This window comes from Schistosoma haematobium, chromosome 3 (genome assembly GCF_000699445.3).
Source record: "Schistosoma haematobium chromosome 3, whole genome shotgun sequence".
NCBI lineage: Eukaryota > Metazoa > Platyhelminthes > Trematoda > Strigeidida > Schistosomatidae > Schistosoma > Schistosoma haematobium.
In genome coordinates, this window is record NC_067198.1 from 45,205,760 (window position 1) to 45,225,816 (window position 20,057).

Here is a 20,057-nt window from a genome sequence, read left to right on the forward strand (position 1 = left end):
GTTTTGCACAGTTGGAACAGTTTATTTTGCAGATCGTGTTCGTTTTTTCTTTTTTCGTTATTTCTTTCTTTGGTTTGCATAGAATTGGTTGACTTGATTTTGCCAGTTTATGAGCTATACCTATTCCAAACAGTTTCTACAATCTGGTTGTGATCTTATATATGTTTTATATAAAATAGGATGACCCAGTTGTCGGTTCCTATATTTGGTTTCGTTTCTGCTGATGAGTTCAGTTGATATATATCTTGATGAAGTCGCGTGGGTAACCGTTCTTTTGAGGGATAGTCATAAGGCATGTTTCGCAAATTTCCAGCGCTGCAAGTGTGCTGCAGTATATTCTGCCCTTCTTGAATAAATTTAGTACACAGTTGATTTTGTGAATTTTCGGGTTGTTGCTCCTGTAGTTAAGATTTTGATCTGCGCGGGTTGGCTTCCTGTATACTTGAGGCTCCAGTTTTTTTCTGTCGATTCTGGTGATCAATACGCCCAAGTATGATAGTTTGCTGTTCAACTTCTTATCCATTGTTAATTTTATGTCATAGAAGACGTTGTTGATCAGACAGTAGGTGTTTTTCAGTTCGTCATATTCGAGGATGACAAATGTTTCGTCCACACAAAGAATCCACATTTTTGCTTGGTCACTGGTAAAACCGAGGCTTCCAGTCTCTGCATTACTGCTTCTGCAATGAGCCCTAATATTGATGATCCTATCGGTGTTCCTTTAGTTTATACATAGATTTTATTATTGAATTTAAAATATTTTATTAAGCGTAAACTGATGAGTTCCAGTTGGTTTTGACTTTTGAGTTTCGTGTACCGTGAGAGATTTGTATCGTTTATAAGGATCATGGATAAAGTTTCCTTTGCTAAGCTTGGTTCGAGTGAGGTGAATAAGGTTGTTAAGTTGAATGATATCATCAGTTCTTTGTTGTTGATTTGAACGCGCTTAACGTTATCCAAGATCTGTATGAAAGATTTAATAGAGTGATTGGATGGATCCACTAGGTGCTTCAAGAATCATGAGATTCCTCTCGATAGATTGTATTGGAATTCCGAGGAGTGATACAGTCAGACATAGTGGGATGTTTGATTTGTGTAGTTTCGGTCTACCGTATAATTGAGGGAGCACTGATTTCATTATCCATTGTTCTTGTTTTTATATATTTCCTGCTTTAACAAGCTTGTTGAAAGTCCTTAAGACTTGGTTATCTAACCTTTTGCTTGAATTTGTGTCCAATGACTTATGTACACTTACATCCGCAAGTAGTTCCTCGGCTTTCTTGATATATTCTTCCTTAACCATACTGTAGTGGATCATTTATCCACTGCGATTATGACAATATTTTCTCTAGTTCGAAGTGATTTTAAGGCCTTTTTGTTTTTGTGCGGTCAGTTGAGTGTTGTCTTTCTTTCGCTACCATGGTTTTTCCCATTTCTTACTGAGTTTCTTCATTTATTTCGGCAGTTTTAGTGATGACTCTAGAGCAGAGAAGAATTCTGGTTTTTAAGTGTCACTTTTATTGTACCCCAATCTTTTTTTAAGTTTTTCTTCTTTGTTCGTCAGAAATTCTTTTGACAGGTTGACCACACAATTGCTTGCGTTTACTTCTGTGGATGGTTTGGAAATCTTGATTAGTTTTTTTGAAGGTATTACTTCTCTATTCTTTGTGTCGTCTGCTTATTATATCAATAGCCGTTGTCAAGCTCGTCTAATATTCTAATGTGAATATTCTCTCTAGCTGCCTCTCGTGGTCATCCATGATCCATTGACATTTGTGAATCCTGTATTGTACATCAGTCATCATTAAGTGTAACTTTTGCTCATGATGAAACTACCCACTTCAAAGTGTAAAGCACTTCAAAAATGTCTTCACTTGGGCTACAAATATTCTTCAACACTTCAAGTACGATTAATAAACAGTAAAAGCATAACCGAAAACTAAATAGGAATAAATCAAACTTATTCTTCGCCTGTTTACATTATCAAGGTGAACTTTTACCTAGTAGTGGTTAAAAAAACTTGATATTAGTTGCTGGTGGTCAAAATGTTTATATAATTAAATGATCATAAATATGCAGTATTCAGCAATCTACTTGATGGGCATAAACAAAAAGCGATTGACGTAGAGCAGACCAAAATGTGAGGCCTTTTTGTTATTGGTGGATAAAGCTTAAACTCTCATAAACACGAAACTTAACCAACAAAGCTCGTCACTGTAAGACAACAATTGTTGAACACAATCCAATTAAATTTCAAATTTTGCTAGTGGGTAGAATCAGACCACTGCTAAAGCCAATTATCATTAACCAACCATATAACTACAGCGTATTTATTAGTTTCCTCTTAACTGTGTTCATGTGATGTGTGGCTACTTTGTCAGGCACACATCTATGTCAAGTTAGACTTTGACTATGGATGATTTTCTGTCACATTTCAATATCACGAATTCTCAAGGTCTTTGAGGACCTGTGTGAAATTTACATAAAAGCCATTGAATAGAATATAATATTTACCAACTTGGAATAGAATACAAGCATCTGACAGTAAACTTTAAATAGAGGAAAATCTTTCAAACAAATTAAAGACGACTGGAATAATCTTTTACGTAGATAAACAAAATTAATAGATATTTATGAGGCCATTCTATGTGTTTTTAAGTCGGGTTTCAATGAAAAGGCCTCATTTTACAATATATTTGTCAATCATTCTGCTTTTAAAATGTGTTCTTAGTTATTATTAAGCGAATAGTTACAGTATGTGAAATTAGCGCAGTTCGCCATAAACTTGATTGGTGTGTTTTGTAAGTGTATAATCATTCATAAAAATACCAGCTTATAAAAAATGCCTTACTTACCCTTTCTGCTTGTATAGTTGGCAAATGGGCTTTATTGAATGTCCGACCACCATCAGTTGACACACTAAGCTGTACAGTTTGGTTTTTGGTATCTGAAAAGTGTGATGCGTAGAGAAAGTGTCCTAGTTTTATCGTTTCATAGTCTTGCTTTGTCTCCAAATCAAACGAAATACTACTTTTATCATGAGGTCTCGGGATATCAACTTTAACTCCACGTGGGGCCCATACTCTTATAACATCCTTCAATAGTTCAGTCCAAGTTAATCCAAAGTCAGAAGATTTTGCTAGTATGTGCCTTTCACTTGCATCTGTTGTTTTTAAAAAAATGAAAGGTTCAATTTATTAATGGAATACACTTGCTTTTTCAGTTAATTATTAATACCAAGTTTGTTTGGTTTATTTATTTGTAGCGAAACAACATAGAGAGGAAATAAAGGTAGACAAGATATGGATAACTAATGTATGTCAGTTACCATAAATGTTTACATAAACCTCAAGAAAAACGTGTCACCAATTCATCAACAAAAGTTATTCGGTCCGCACACAAATACGATGTCCTACTTAAAAAACAGCCAGTCAGTCAGCTAAGACGTGGGACCAGGTACATATATGCATCAGTTCAAAATGTCACACCTCGTAAGCATAACAAGATGAACACCGAATTCATAGAATCAGTTGCTTCAATGGTAGTACTATATAAAACAAAGATTGTATATAAGGATATAATACAGGAAGAAAGAATTTGTTCATGGGAAGAAAGGTATAGAGCAATTTTAATCTCACGAATTAAGGGAAGACAAAGAGTGTTTACACCTACACCACTATGATTGGTTCTGATCCAATATCTATTACTCATTCAAAAATCAAACAGCACTCACATTTTTGCTACATACGTCTATTACAATGTATCCGATTCTGATGACTATGGTTTTTGTAAATATGCTGTCAAAGATTTAAGACATAATATATGTGATTTTTGTTAGTTCATAGTTACTAGCTCCTGCTACCTTGACAGATTTATGTCGGAGTACAATAAAAAAAGCATTCCAGATATATAAGTGAAAAACTCTACGGAAAATGAGTAATTTAAGTCTAAATGTGGAAATATTCCTTTATCTTTGGCTATGATTAATATTACTGTCATATGGCTACCTTATACTAACAGAAGTAAAGTGGCCTACCGTTTCAGTAACTTTTAAAACTTGAGAGACCTAAATCCAATAACTCCTAGAAGCAGTCAAGAAAAGATAGACCAAAATGCGGACCCATATTTAGTTGAATAAACACTCTTTAAGAAGTCTTATTGAACAATGCTCTAGATCATCTTAAAGTTGAAGCGATAATTTCAGAGTGCTAAATTTGGATACTCTGAAACATACTTAAAGAGAACCAACATAGTTTTTAATTTCCTGCTAAAAAAACTTAAAATGAATAAATAATCATGTCTCACGATTTGAGACTTTTGACTGACCCGATAAAAGCTTGCAGTAGTATTAGCAGTCCTAAGCATCAATATTGAGGCCTAATTCAAACACCGTATGTAGAGGAAGTACTTGAAAAGTATACGTTGAGTATTACGAATTTTATTTAACTGTACATTTTAAGGCTTGGGAGAAGTTTTGAGATTCACTTTTTTGAGAAGTAATCCCAGCAGCTTTATCAGAGTTCTCTAGAGCAGAACTTAATATCTTTAAGTATATTGAAGTATTTTGAAACGACCTACTAAAACTTCAACTTTTCCGTCCCTACCTAATCTTTACATATCTAGATCATTAAACTGAGACATTCGCAGTCTGTAAGTAATATTTGTGGAGGTTTAACAATTAAAGGCTCATACCGTTCCTTTTAAAACTATAAATACACAATTTAAAATTAAACTATAAACAACAATTTACGATTGAATGATGACAAGTAACTGAAATTAAGTCATTTGAGAAGTCATGAACGGACTTACTTTTACTGGATTGTGGATGATAAAGTATGTACACTGTTTCTCCTGGATCTATTTCATAAACAGACCTGAATAACGTAAGATTAGTTTGCATATAACTAACCAAAAGTAATCCACAACATTATCGTGAATGTTTTTCCATGTTTTACCGTTATCAAGTGACAGATATAAAATCTGAGTGACAGGCGTTATAAAAGTCAAGTGAACTCACCGATGTTTTTTCTTCTAAAGTTAAAACCCATGGAGAAAGTCTTTCACGTGGATAAAAACGCAGCTGACCGCTTAAGACAAATGGTACACTAGACCTCTCCCAAGTAGAACCCCCATCTTCAGTAACAAAAATCATAGACCTGGTCGTATTTTCCACATCATAACATATCACAAATAGCTGAGCTATCCCTGAGAGAGGAATGGACTAAACTCACTTCTTTTGAATCTCTCTGATTCTGATGACGCTGAAGGCCATTTTCTCTCCGGATGTAAATACTCTCACCCAACTGCTGCGTAATTTTTGTGAACGTTTTACCGTTGTTGTCACTACATGGCATTAAAAAGTTTTCTTCTTACCTACGATATATGTCGGATGTTAGTCCAGGGCCAGACTCCCCCTCAGTCATCGTTACTAGTATTAAAACCTAATCATTAAAAACACGAAAAACCAAAACTACCCCACTGTTTTCACCTGCCCATGTCAACTGAATCGTTTCTTTTGTATCATTGACGAAGTAGAACTACGAAAATTAATGCAACGAAAACTTACTACTTCCAAGGCTTTTCCGCTCTTGATAATGGGGTCGAATAGTTCCTGTTGTGAATCGCAAACATTGCTGCTAGAGCTTGCATCAAATGGAGAAATACTATTAAACGTAAGCACGAATACAGCAAGAAGTATAATCATATTGGATTTGAATAGCATAACACCATCCGAATATGTGCCACATTCAAGGTGAGTGTTTATTGAATTAAATGGTTATAGATTAGGTAAAAGTATTCTGTTAACAGACTTCTGTGCCATTTATGTCCCCGGATGGAGATTATGGTGTATTAAACAATCAGGGTAAAAATACTGACAAATTACTATGGTAAACTATATCTATCGAACACTAGAAAAACTACGCGCGCTAATTAAAAGGACAGTGGTATTTTTCCTCTCTGAGTAAATTCTATTGTTTTGATCGTTTATTATGTATCAAGACTACTGTTTTCACTTTATTTGAATTTATTTCAGTTGAAGTATTCGAGTAGAGTATCGCTTATGTTTCTAAATTAGTTTGTCGTCGGTGCTTTTGAGTACTTTGTTTTCTATTGTTTCTGTTACTGCTTTTGATTCTAACAATCTACAGTTTTCCACTTTTTTGGTCACAGATCATTTTCGCCTCTGAGAATAATTGAATCCAGTTCTTGTTTTAAAAAAGACCCCTGTTTAATGACTGGACAGTGCCAAAAAGCACTTGCCAACGTCCGGGCTGTCGTTATCCAGTTGAAAGCGGCATGCAGTGCTATGAGTGCAAAGGCTGGCATCACGAAGTTTACACGAACTTAGCATCTGCGGCTCTCAAACAGTTCAGTAAAAATTGTTGCGTATGGCTTCGTCAACAGTGCTGTTCGGATGCAGACAGCTTGCTAACCGAGGCCATCTCACTGGTAAATGCTGCAAAAAGTGTTTTGGCAAGCGTGGTCAGGATACATCGAACAGAACTCACTCTGTCGACACGCAAATTGTTGTGGAGCAAACTCAGGTGATTTCGAAAACAGGTGACTCACACCGACCAAGGGAGGAAAAACAGTGTTCAAAGAGGTCTGTCTTAACCAAAAACTAAAGAAACGAAGTTTCTTCTGTCCCCCGTCTTCTAAATGGTATCCAGCAGGAAACGCCTAGAAGCCGCAATCGCAAGGCTCGATCGGTTTCTAGGGGAAAAATAACCCGACCTCCCAAATCGTCGACAACCGCCCGGAATACCACAGTATGATTGACGCAACTGTGGTTGCTTCTCCTAGCAATGTTGACGAGTGGGTACAGGTTGTAAGGAAGAAACAGCGTAGCGATATAAAAAGGAACCCTGCACCCGTAAATGTGGATGAAAAATCGAAAGCTGATCACAGCGACAGATCACTTATTTTTCATAGAATCAAGGAGAGTGAGAGCTCCGAACCAAAAGCTCGTTTTGAGCATGACATTGTGCTGACAAAACAGTTACTTAATCAACTCGTGCCTCAAAATATCACCGGGGTCACATTGCTAAAGGTGTATAGGCTAGGTAGTCTGGCAAACTTAAAACCAAATCAATCCAGACTGCTTAAAGTAGTATTCAAGTCTTCGAACGAACGCGATCTAATTTTACAGAATGGACATAATTTAAAGTGTTCAGGAGTCTTTATCCTCAAGGACTTGCCGTTGGCAGACCACGTAAAAAGACGGGAGCCAAAAAAGAGCTATAACTTAGGTTAGACGCTCGCAAAAAAGACATAAAAATTGTAAATTTTTGAGTTGTAAGGCTTCGACAGAGAATGATTCTGAAGCCACTTTGGGTGAAGCACGAAGTTACTTAACTAGGCTTCAGATCTGTTACACTAATGCCTGTAGCTTACTCAATAAGCTATAGGAACTAGGTGTACAGATTAACTCCAAAAAGCCAGACAATCGCCAAAACAGAAAACTGGCTGACACAGTCTACAGATAGTATGGAACTTGCTTTCGAGGGTTTTGCGTTAGTAAGGGCCGACAGAATACAAAAGCGCAAAGGAGGGGTGTAGCTCTAATATTAGGAATGCTGTCCCATTTGACATTATCGACAGTGTATCCCATGAGAGCGGGAAGTGTGAATTAGTTAGTTGCCGCTTGAAATGCAAGGGAAAAGAGCTGCTGATTGGTTTGGTCCATCTCAGACCAAGCTGTGAGGTAAATGAGGTCTGTTGAGGCTAATGTCCTCAATATCTGACTCCAATAAATAATATCCCGTAAACTGAGTGTATAAGGTAGGCTCAATCTCCTAGTAGAGTTGCGGATTTGCTCGAGATTATTGAGAAGCCTGAACACCAGTTATAGAGATAGTTTATTGTTAATGATTAATAAAAATCCACAAGCGTACGGTGAGTAAGCACACGATGAAGCAGAATGAGTGAGTGTGTTAAAAATCCATATATATTTTTGAGAGTTAATCGGGTGTGGATAAATTATCAATTATCTGCACATTGCAACCAATAGGAGGATAACTTAAGGGTTAATGTACAGATATGCATTCGATCACACACACCGAAATTAACATAGTGAATTAAGAGTCAGAAACGCACACAGAAATTAACATGATGAATTAAATGTCTGAGTTACAATGAATAGACAAATAATACAGTGGCCAAATGGGCTCGCCACAGGTCCAGCTAAGCAGTCTCAATACTTGGTCACAAAGTGGTCGATTTCCAATCGTAGGGGACTTTAGTGCCCCTATGGTAGACTGGGAAAATCTGCGAACTGAATCGTCAGAAAATTCCTTCGAGCAGGAACTAGTTGGTGCGGTTATCACTTGTGCTCTAGTGCAACATGTGAAGGAAGCGACTAGGTACGACCTGGACTTACTAGATCTTATATTGACTCACTATTAGGATGACGTCGCGAACCTCCATTACATGCCACCTTTAGGTAAAATTGATCACGCAGTCTCAACTTCCGACTTCCATATAGCTGTCAGTCACGAGCACGCATTAGTTCAATCCAGACCTAACGTCTGGAAAGCAAATATACCAGATATCATCCACTCAGCATCGTTAGTAGATTAGACAATAAAGCCAGAGTCCTCAATTGAAGTGGCTTGGGACGTATTTCGAAATTCATACTTAAAAGTTACCACACCCCATATCCCTTGGACTATACCAAGAGGGCCGATAAACTCCCCACCATAGTTCAGTAGGGGGTCCGCATCCTTCTCCGTAGGAAAAGGAAAATGTGGGATAGATTTAGGTTACTGGGGACCGATGAGACAAAATCTCAGTATCGAAAAGCTCGGAATGCCTGTGTCTCGACCCTCCGTAAGTCTAGAAAGTTGAACGAAGAAAAACTTGTTAAGGAATCCATGGAATGTCCTAAACGCTTGTATTCCTATATAAACCAAAGGACAAAAATGAAGAGGAACTATTCCTGCACTATGGGGAGACAGTACTGCCTCATCCTTAGTGGAGGACGACTTTGGTAAGGGTCAATTGTTCTCGAACTACTGTAGCAATGTATATACTATAGAACCACCCTTCCCGTCAGCGCACATAAATCTCCCCATACATACACTGGATAGCGTGACCATTAAGGAACTCGATGTCATTGGTCTGCTAAATAAGCTTGACATAGGTCAACCCACGGGGCCCGATGAATTGCATCCTAGGCTACTAAAGTAATTATCTAAATTCTTTGCGAACTCTTTAAGTATATACTTTGATCTATCTGTTTAGGTACCTCGATGAAAACCGGATACTTTCGGAGTACAGCACGGTTTCAGAATGGTAAATTCTTGTCTCACTAACTTATTAGTGGCTCGTGAAAGCTGGTGCGCTCTTAAGGACCAAAAGCTACCTCTAGATGTAGCCTTCGTTAATTTCAGCAAAGCTTTTGACAAGGTTCCGCACAACCGGCTTTTATATAAGCCAAGAAATTTCGGAATTGGAGGCAATCTATTGAAGTGGATAAAAGACTTCCTAGTTTGGCGCCAACAAAGAGTACGCGCGAACTTTATCTGGGAAAGTGTGCTCGGTGGAGTGCCCCAGGGTACATTTTTGGGGCCAGTGCTATTTCTCTTGTGTGTAAATGACCTTCCCCATCTCCTATTATCATCGGTCTTGCTATATGCTGACAATGTCGAGATATGGAGAACGATACGATGTATGTGTTGTGATGCATATCGGTCATCAAGGTATAGATACACACACAATGAATAACACTGAGCTACCTGTAGTCAAGACACAATGACTTAGGAGACATCGTTAGCCAAGACCTAAAGAATACTGCACACTGCCTTGCAACACCCATCAAAGGTTTTAGAACCTTATGGTCAATATGTAGGGCTTTCAGTCATGTCGACGCTAAAACGTATGATGCTCGACTGGCCAAGCCAAACCTTTTCCGGTTGTCATATAGTAGAACTAAAGGCGACTTGATTACAGTTTCAAATTGCTTAGTGATAAATTTGCATCTGATATGCCCTCATTTTTCTTGTCTTCCAAGACAGGGAATTTACGAGGACACTCCAAAATGTTCACAAGCCCAGAACAAATTACTTGTCAGCTGACTATCGACTTTCTCATCGAACCATCAACGAGTGGAATTCATTACCTCAGCACGTGGTTGAGGCTCCATCCTTTGACTCTTTCAAAGGAAAGTTGGATCGATTGAGAGACAACCATTGCTAGGACTAACACAGGCAATCAAGCCTCTTGTCCTTTTTAAACTGAATCTGAAACTGTAAACTATGTCTATCGAACACTAGAAAGTTTACTAGAATCACTATACTAAGTAACGAATTCAAAAATTTTAATACTAATAAGGAGTACTACGTTCGCCCTCAATCCTGTTTGCCGTTTTGAATTTAATTTCCGGCATTCATCGGATGAATTACTTTTGATATTTAAGAGGATGTTACGGAGTGTTCAGAATGGGTAGCTTGTAGTGTCTGATACTGTAGCGGTAAACAAATCCCCAAAATAAATAGCTCCGTAAAAGGTCATACACCCTGCGAAGAAGCACTTCACTTAAGCGATCTGTCTCTAGACCACGAGAGACGGATAACCCCGACTGGTGCTAGTATTTTAACCAGTATAGAAAGTCTTTCAGAAATTGCAGAAAATCCTGCAATCTTTTTTAAACTCATAATCGACCGACACGAAGAACAATTCAAAAAACTTTCAAGCCGGCACGCGGTAACGGCAAACATAATCGTCTGTTGCACGTCACAGATGTGACAACGAGAGTTCGCCACCTCGTCGATACTGGCGCAGAAGTTAACGTTCTTCCTGCAAATTCTAACGGACGGCTTCACGGATCGGTTTTAAATCTACAGGCGGCAAACGGAAAGCCTATCGTCACATACTGTAAAAGGTACGTTTACCTTAATGTGGGTTTACGCAAACCCATACTCTTGATCTTTGTTGTTGCAGATGTTTCCATGCCAATCATTGGTATAGACCAACTACAGCACAACAATTTAATCATCCATACACCCAAACGGAGGCTAATAGACGGAAACACTAATTTATCTGTTTGCGTAACTTTCTTTTGTGGTTGCAGATTATCTCCAGTCACAATTAAACACACGATAGACCCTTTCTATCAACCACTACTCGATAAGTATTCTGGGATATACCAATCACAACCGAAATTACCGCGTGTGACCAGCAACGTTACACATCACATCACGACTACAGGACCACCTGTATTCTTGAAAGCACGCCGACTGGCACCCAAAAAGATAAGGTTGGCCAAAAACGAATTCAACTACATGATAAACTTAGGTGTCATAAGACCGCCAAACGGCCCATTGACATCTCCATTGCACGTGGTCCCGTTACCTCACATTCACGATTTGATAGCTACCTTGAAAGGTACAACTGTCTTTTCGAAAATCGACTTGGTTAAAGCGTATAACCAAATCCCTATGGCCACTGACGATATTCCGAAAACAGCTATCGTTACTCCCTTCGGACTCTACGAATTTTTGCGAATGCCTTTCGGTCTAAGAAACCCTGCACGAACCTTCCAAAGGTTCACAGACGACGTTTTTCGAGGTCTCAACTTCGTACATGCGTATGTTGACGACTATCTAATAGCAAGTCTGGACAGAGAATCTCATCTCAAGCATCTGGATCTTGTTTTCGACCGACTACAAAAACATGGCATTACTGTAAACATTCAGAAATGCCAAATCGGAACTAACTCATTAAACTTCCTTATTTATTTATTTATTTCAACACATAAATATCGGTACAAGAGGGCACCAAATGTATATGCACCACAACATATTTGTGTGTGTGTGGGCTGTGATACTGCCCGGGTGCCCAAACCGAAGCAAGTGGTTTTCTTAGGGGGCCACGCCCGAGCCTTTACCTAAAGGTCTGATCCACAAGGCAGTGGAGCATCAAGAGGAGATGTAGTACCATGGTAGCCGGTGACCAACAATTGGTCCACATGCCATTTGTTCTCACAGGATACTGGAGCCCATGTGCACCATTGATTTGGGATCCGGTTAAAGCGCCGGATATTCGCTTTTCGTCCTCTCATTTTGGTGAACAACACCCCCGTCACGGGAAGGCAGTGAGTAGGACTTCCCTGACAGATGCTGTATACTTCCTAGGACACACTATAGACAAGCAAGGCATTCGACCCCTTAGAACCAAAGTGGCGGCCATTCTGGATTACCAAGAACCGACCACCATCAAGCAATTACAGACTTTTAACGGCCTTCTAAGTTTCTATAGACGGTTCATACCGAAATGCGCGTTACTTATGAAACCGCTAACCGGCAAACTTCGTGGAAGTGTGAAATTCATCAATCTGGACGACACCGCACGAAAAGCATTCTCCACAATTAAGGAACATATAGCTAAAGCAATGATGATTGCACATCAGGGCGCCCAAGTATCCATTAGTATCGCAGTTGTCGCATCTGATTCAGCAATCGGAGGAGTCTTACAACAATGGGTTAACTTTTCCTGGAAACCTTTGGTATTTTTCTCTAGACGGTTGCTAGACACTGAATCGAGGTACGGCACATTCGGTAGGGAAATTCTAGCTATGTATTGTGCTGTGAGGCATTTTCAACACTATACCAAAGGCTGTGAATTAACCCTTTTTATCGACCATAAACCTCTTACTTTCTCTTTAAGCTCCTTATTATTATTATTATTATTATTATTCACAAACATCTTATGGGTACATAAGTGTTGTGAAAAATTCATTTCGGGTTTCTTCAAAAAATGCAATAATACACAATTTTCAGTAATGTTAGGATTATATTTGCCATATTTAAAAAAGAGTAATAATAATGGAATAATAATAGTAAATCAGGTCTGTGTAATTGAGATGTATTTTGAAATGAGTTTAAAGAAATAAAGGAAGAAAATAAGGGAATAGAAGTAAAGGAGACGTGAAACACGCAAATAGTTTATGACCACAGAACATGAATAAACGGCCATGTATATATCGTCAGATTAGTAACAAAAAATAATTAAGAAAAAATAGCTTATCATCGCAGTAAGATATGACGTTGAATAAATGTTTGTGCAGTTATAGTTTGGAGTGATGCTATGAAAGTCTCAATTAAATGAAAAGGATAACGAAATATCCATATGTATGAGTCATATATGCGCAGTGTAGATAAAACAAGTCTGAGAAGTCGATTTAAATGTAACACAAGTTATTGTCTTAATTACAAACTTCGTAATCTTAAGAACAATATTCATTTAGAAGGAAAGAAGAAAGAGAAAAGAAATGAGCACCTAGTGAAAAGGTTCATCCATTATAAGAATGATAATTGTGTGATGAATATCGACCTCAGAAGTAAACCAGAAATTGGGAAGAATAAAATAAAAACAATTTAGTACACTCGGATGAATGCATTTAGATTTATTCAATAGTATACAGAGTGAAACAGGATATTAGTGCAAATATTTGTTCAATAAAAATAAGAATGATGATATGAAAGAATATGTCACGCTATGTTAGAATCACAACGGAAAGTGTGTTCAAGGTCATTTACTAAAACAACAGTTACAGTCATTTAATGTTAAATATACATACAGTGAAATGTTGACAAAATAAATACAAATAACATTGAAAACTATGTACAAAATAAGGTTGTCAGGCCTATCTCCATTAAAGTCACAATTGGTACATGAGTCATGCCTGTTTGCAGGCATGATCAAATTTTTAAAAATCACACAATATCCAGTGTATTAAATTACTCATCTGGGTTGATAATTTATAAGATATGAATGTAAATGATTTTAGTCAGTATCACAGTTGGCGCGCTTCATGAAAGCTGCGTGACGACGTGCAACTGATGGTCAAGGATAGATCCAGTGAAGGTAGAAGCTTCTAGAAATCGCAACCTTATATCCCTTTGGAATATCTGAGGCTTTAAGGATGGTGTAGGATGAAGTCAACCGTTTTATATCTCAAGGGAGCTCAAAAGGGAACAAGTAAAAGAAAGGGAGAGAGACAGAGCAGCCGATGTTCATGAAAGAATATTTAAGGTGACGTCTACGGAAGATATTATAGATGAGGTAGTCACACAACTATTAATCCAAGATTTTGGGATTCGGTTTGTCGTTATAGTGGCAAGGATATGTTTTCTAATGCCTGTGATTCTTGGAAACAAGTGGGAATCCTTTGGGAAAGTTCATTGTATGACACATCTATAGGCAGGGATCGCTCAGTCGTTCAGTCATTATCGATCCAACGTCTTCAATGCGTCGCTTAGGCGTTTTGACCCAGGTGTTTTAGATAGCATCAGCTTCAGCGTAGAACGACGGGGCTGTGATGGAGTATCCAGTTTCTAGTGTAGTCTGTCGGATATTTAAAGTGATTCTAATTACATATTTTCTCAGAAAACAATATGCTACATGAGGCACGTCAGTTTACAGGTATGATCAAATTGGTACAAATGCTACAGGATTCGCTTTAATAAGTTACTTGGTTAGGCTGATATGTTATAAGGCATTTTGATTATATAAGCAGATGATAAATTTTCAAACATTATAATATGGATGTTAGTAAGACTCCAATGTCCAATACGAGAGATATCGCGTTTTCTTAAGGCCGCGTCGTGACAAGCAATTGGTGTTAGTGAATGAATAAAATTAAGGTTCAGAGCAGTCGTTCGGTGACATTGACGCATTATTTGGTGCCTCTTGATAATGACCCCATATAAATTCCGGGTGTAACGGTGCAGGACGAACTCATATGTTCAACATATGCTATCTGTGGTATACCACAAGAATGCTCATAAAGAGGTGAAAAATGAAGGATGAGAAGTAGGATAGACAGGGTCCATAAATGCAACGGTGGTTCCCAAAACTTTGTAGGTGACTGGACCCTCGTTACCAAAGCTGTAAAGGATAGAGCGTCACCGTTTAAGAAGCTAAACGTCCCAAGAATTGTGCGGATATCGACTGATGATTTGGACTTACAGTCTATTCCCAAGAATATCCGTCCGGTCATCAAGGAGCCTAGGAATCGGGAACTCTCTTCGACCTCCAAACAACAAGGTCCTAAACCTGAGCGCACCGGAAAACCTGGGAAGACAATAAAGGTTCGTGACGATTCCCTCATAATCATGAACCTTGAGGTAATCCCTGATCTTTCCCTCAGTTTGCAGAACAAAAATGACAGGATGCCTTGTGTAGAGTTAAACAAGAAACTTGAACTTCCCAGAATAGAGCCTTTGACGGTCACACGACTCACTTAGGGAAAAATCACCCGATGCTACTTCGTGTCTCACCCTACTAGCTAGTCACTTATTGAAATCTGATGGGAACGTAAGAATACTGCCCAGCACACCGTATTCTGAGCGCAATCTCATCCATAAAGAATCGCGAGAAGTTCCTCCGCGAAAGTAGTATCATTTTGCAAGGTGTACCAGAAAACACGGATCCTGTTCACACAAACTCTGATATTAGGGAATGGAAATTCATCAAGCAATGCCTAAAGCCTGAAAACATACTGACTCAACAAGTGACTAGACTACCCAAGGAGGACGGAGATTGCAAGCCACGGCGAATGAAGATAACTTTCCTATCCTACATATGGTAGCTGCAAGTCTGAAAACATTTCGTTCCAACAGACGTCGGTTGCCAACTGGAATCTATATGCATCTAAGCCGTTACATGACCACATGACGCCAAGATCAAGCTCAAAGGCAAGTTGGAGCTAACCATTGCACTTGTGGACTTTCTCGATCATAAAAAAAGTGTAAAGGACAGGGGCTATCAACTCGGAAAACCTTGTATAGGTAGGCTACCTGTCCATTCAAGTAAGGCCCATACAGACGAAAGAAGAATTGAAATCATAAACTGCTTATACATGAACGCCGCGAGTTCGCCAAATAAAATGGATGAGCTACGTGATCTTAGCCATGCTAATAATGCTCATCTGATAAGAATATCTGAAACTTGGATATCTTCTCAGGTTACAGACCAGGAGCTAGCAATACCCGGTATGTCTTTGTCTCACAATGACAGAAAAACAGGAATTGGGGGTGGAGTTGTCTTGTACTTATGATCCTAGCTGGAGACACATCAAGTGCCCAATCAAGAATTCATCAATCTTAATGAATCCGTATGGTGCTCAGTAAGATTGTCTACCACATTGAAGTCATCTACATCAAGCCCGCTGCTGATATTGAGTACGACGATCATGTGCTGGGAGGATTTCCAAATCTACAAGCAACCTACGATCATCAAGAACCTCACTCTTCTTTTGATAAGCCGCCGAAGACACTGTTGGGGAGAATACAAACGAACTGATCACAACGGCGCGTACAGGCAATGCAAACATATAAGGAACATATGCACAAAGACAATAAGAGAAGACAGGCTTCAGTACCAGGTAAAGCTTATGAATAAGTTTGTCTCCAATCCTAAAAGCTTATTCCGTTATGCAGCCTCTATTCGACAAGCAAAAACTGGGGTTTCCCAACTGCTAGGTCCTAATGGCCCGACCAATAACGACGGTGACGTCACGGTCCTTTGGCTGTATAATACTTCCGGACATTTCAACCGACCCACATCAACTTTACTGATGAAAGCTTCATCTGCAACTGCCCGGGTACGGTTCATTCTGCTATACTGAGGGAAGCAGCCTCAATCCTGGCAACAACGCTTAAAGTGATGTTCTCACACTTGCTAGGCCGAGGCAAACTACTGGAAATTTGAAAGCTGGCTCACATCACACCAATTTTCAAAGGTGGTCGACTCAGCGAACCTTGGAGCTGCTGACCGGTGACCCCTCTCTCTATACCTGCAAAAGTTATGAAGTCCCCGATATGCTATGGTATACACGACTATTTATTATCCATAAATTTTTTTACGCCTAACAACACGGTATCATCAAGGGTTATTCTTGTATAACAAACCTGGAGAAGGTTGAAGTTGTTTACCTTGACTTATCAGAAGCTTTTGATACGGCCAAACATGTATGTCCTGACAATAAGCTCAAATGATTGACTAGCTCACTTCATATATAAAAAAATCGATATTCTGAGGTCAGGGTTAACTTCACTTTCGCTCAGGCTATGAAATGTCCCACTGAAATCCACTAGGGCTCAGTGCTAGGACCTCTTCTTTTCTTAATTTATATAAACGATTTTCTACAACAGCTATCGCCTGATTTATTACTTTTTGCTGGTGATGTGAAACTTTGGAAAGAGGCGCAACCAAGAGGATATACTGGCACTTCAGGAGGGTCTGACTCGACTTCAAAGTTGAGCAGATGACAAAAGACTTACCTTTGACACTTCAAAGTGTGAAGTAATTCGTTTGTGACATGTTGCAGACTACGGTTAAGACTAAGGAAACTCCTTTCTAGAAGTGTCCCAAGTTGATAAGGATTTAGGAGTGCTGGTACCCTACGATTAGAAGTCTTACGTTAGCTGTGAAAAATGCCTTTCGAGCAAACCTCGCACTGGTAACAATCAAGCGCATTTTTGGCTAGTTTGACGGAAGAAATTTCCACGTAATTTTCAACAGTTTTATTCGCCTCCATTTAGAGTACGGAAACAGTATTTTCTCCCTCACTCCAAAAGGATAAGGATACTCCAGAATATATCCAACGGTAAGCCACGAAATCAGTTCGGTGACTCAAATTCAAGCCTAATGAATATCGCCTCCATTTACTAAACCTTTGCCTATTAGAGTATTGGCGTCTTAGAGATGACCTTCTGATGGCTTAAAGTATCCTTAACACTTCTGGACATCCTCTTAAACATCCATATAAGTTTAGCTCCAACACAAACCTAACACCCAGAAACTAGAGACGAAATTTCCACTCCTTAAGAGTTGTCGAATGCCATAATTTGCTTCCGGCTGAGTTAGTCCAAGCGACTTCTCAGAAGTCCGTCAAGAGGAAACTCCATCCATTCTTAAGAACTAAGGTTATCATCTTACTATGATTTACCAATTTTTCCTCTGTTATCGTTAATATACCTGGGTTCCTGCCTGGAGGTATTGGTGATCCACTGCTACTAGATACGGAAGCCTGTTAAGCGAAAGCTTCTTCTATTCCGTCCACAACCATTTTAACCATTTGAAACGCTATAAAATTTGACCTTGAGATGATCGAACATATTCAAAAGTCATACATGAGTTCGTGGTCAGTTGGTAATAACTTAATGCTTCAACCTTCTCTTCCTATATTGTTTTGAATGCCTAAATAAATGGTTTGCTCAGCTTTTGAGTCTTTCTTAGCTTCTTTTCAAAATAGTGTTGTTTCTGATATTCAGATTTCAAATACTTATTGATCAGTCACGTTGTTTTATTTTGGTCTGAAATTTTTACGGTACCCAGACTCTACACTCTCCCGATCAAACTATAGTTAGATTCTGTTGGGTGAAAAAACTAGAACGAGGTTCGAATTACTTCATGTTGCGTCATTGCTTGTGATATAAATGATCAAGAACATATATTAATAAGTATATACTTACGGGGCGAATCTTGAAGTAGTTGAATGCACGGTAGTTATGGTGCATCTAATATTTTTTAGAGCACAGATGCTGTACATAATATCTATGTTCAAAAGCTGCGAATTGTTTGACAAATACGCATCTACGACGGGCAGAATTCAAAAAGCGTCCCTGTTTAAATCTAATTAAAGCGAGTGAAAAGACGTGCAAATGAAGCGACAATGCATGTAATCGTTCGCTTTATCCCAAATGAAATTTACTATATGGTAAAAATGCTCGGATGTAATCACAGAATAACTATCAAGTATTACTGGTTAAAAGGTGAAAGTTTTTGAGGCGCTCTTAGTTTAATATTGCTGATAAAAAGCTCTCAGAACTTCTCATTTTTAAGATGACTATAAACCCAATCATATGTTCGTATGTATTAAAGACAGTATTAGTCAAGGTAATATGGAACATCTACCCACTAATTAAATTAAAAGAAGGCAGTATTTCTTAGATGACCAAAGTCAGTGTGAGAAAAACCACCCACATGAACAGGCTGTCACGAAAACTCCGTAAACTATTTATCTCAGTTAGTTATGTTTTCTCCAACTAAGACAGCCTGGACTATGTCTTGAATCCAGCTTTATTTTAAGAAATACTAGAGATTACCATGCATTGTTGGCATACATTCAAGATGCCACATGTGCAACAAAATTTTGCATATCTTTCCTAATTAATAGTGATGCTTGTTCGGTGCTTTTCAAACATTAGTTTTGTAGTCATAATGCAGCTTTTACTTGTTATGTTGTTTGTATCTTAGAAGTCCTCTTGTTAAACAATTATTTTATTTCACTTTTATAGTTACTATTTACCAGAATCTAAAAATCCGAGTTCTGCTTTATTTCGTTGTTAGCAGCAAAAGAGTTTTGAAATCTTGATGTATTTGTTTATTCTTGCAGGCATTTGACCTGGTTTACTAATAACGACTGAAAGTGAATTGATTCTATGAGGACTGTTTCATGTTCTATGATAAACTCAGGCAGCTGATTGGCCAATATGTTCAAAAATTTTACAAAATATACTAATCCGTAAACAACTACCTATTGTAACTCATTACAAAACCTAGCTTGTTATACCTCCATACCGTTTTAATGAAAATGTTCGTTTTGCTTGATCTTGTAGTTGTAGCGAGTTTACATATGATCTCTACCAAGAAATAAATTTCTGAAAATGAGGAGCACTTGACTGATGATCGATTTTACTTCTCCACTATTCAATAAATTTCAACAATGGAACCATTCAGATGTATTGGTAAATCCTGGAATACTTGCTTACATGTATAATGAGTAGCTAAAAGCATAATTCATCTATTGCTAAGCTTCCTCAAATCGTACACTTGAGGATCCTGGACGTAGTTTGCTGATTGACTAGTTTCAAGACTGTTCAACTGACAAATTTTGACACACTTTTTACGTGATATTAGTTTTCAAAAGACTAAACTAAAACTTTACATACAGGTTGAAACCAATTCAAGATTTACATTCACGGCATTCTGCAGGTTATCTCTAATCCCATAGCATCATAACGTAGATTTAGGCCATTTGAACTGGTGAG

At 38.4% G+C, this 20,057-nt stretch overlaps 1 protein-coding gene across 2 annotated transcripts in view; it reads right to left on the minus strand.

Moving 5' to 3' along the window:
• The window catches only part of SORT1_1 (Sortilin), a 97,568-nt gene extending 91,695 nt beyond the window's left edge, over positions 1–5,873 (minus strand). The window contains exons 1-8 of one of the 2 annotated variants that reach the window (XM_051213959.1): positions 5,567–5,873; positions 5,475–5,537; positions 5,374–5,441; positions 5,232–5,343; positions 5,018–5,194; positions 4,910–4,980; positions 4,810–4,874; positions 2,856–3,163 (exon numbers count right to left, since the gene is read on the minus strand). In XM_051213959.1, coding sequence (XP_051069981.1) covers positions 2,856–3,163; positions 4,810–4,874; positions 4,910–4,980; positions 5,018–5,194; positions 5,232–5,343; positions 5,374–5,441; positions 5,475–5,537; positions 5,567–5,722 — 1,020 coding nt within the window. In that variant the 5' untranslated portion in view covers positions 5,723–5,873. Of the gene's footprint in view, positions 1–2,855; positions 3,164–4,809; positions 4,875–4,909; positions 4,981–5,017; positions 5,195–5,231; positions 5,344–5,373; positions 5,442–5,474 lie in introns of both variants that reach the window. The other variant, XM_051213960.1, reaches the window with a different exon arrangement.
• Positions 5,874–20,057: the final 14,184 nt, after the last annotated feature.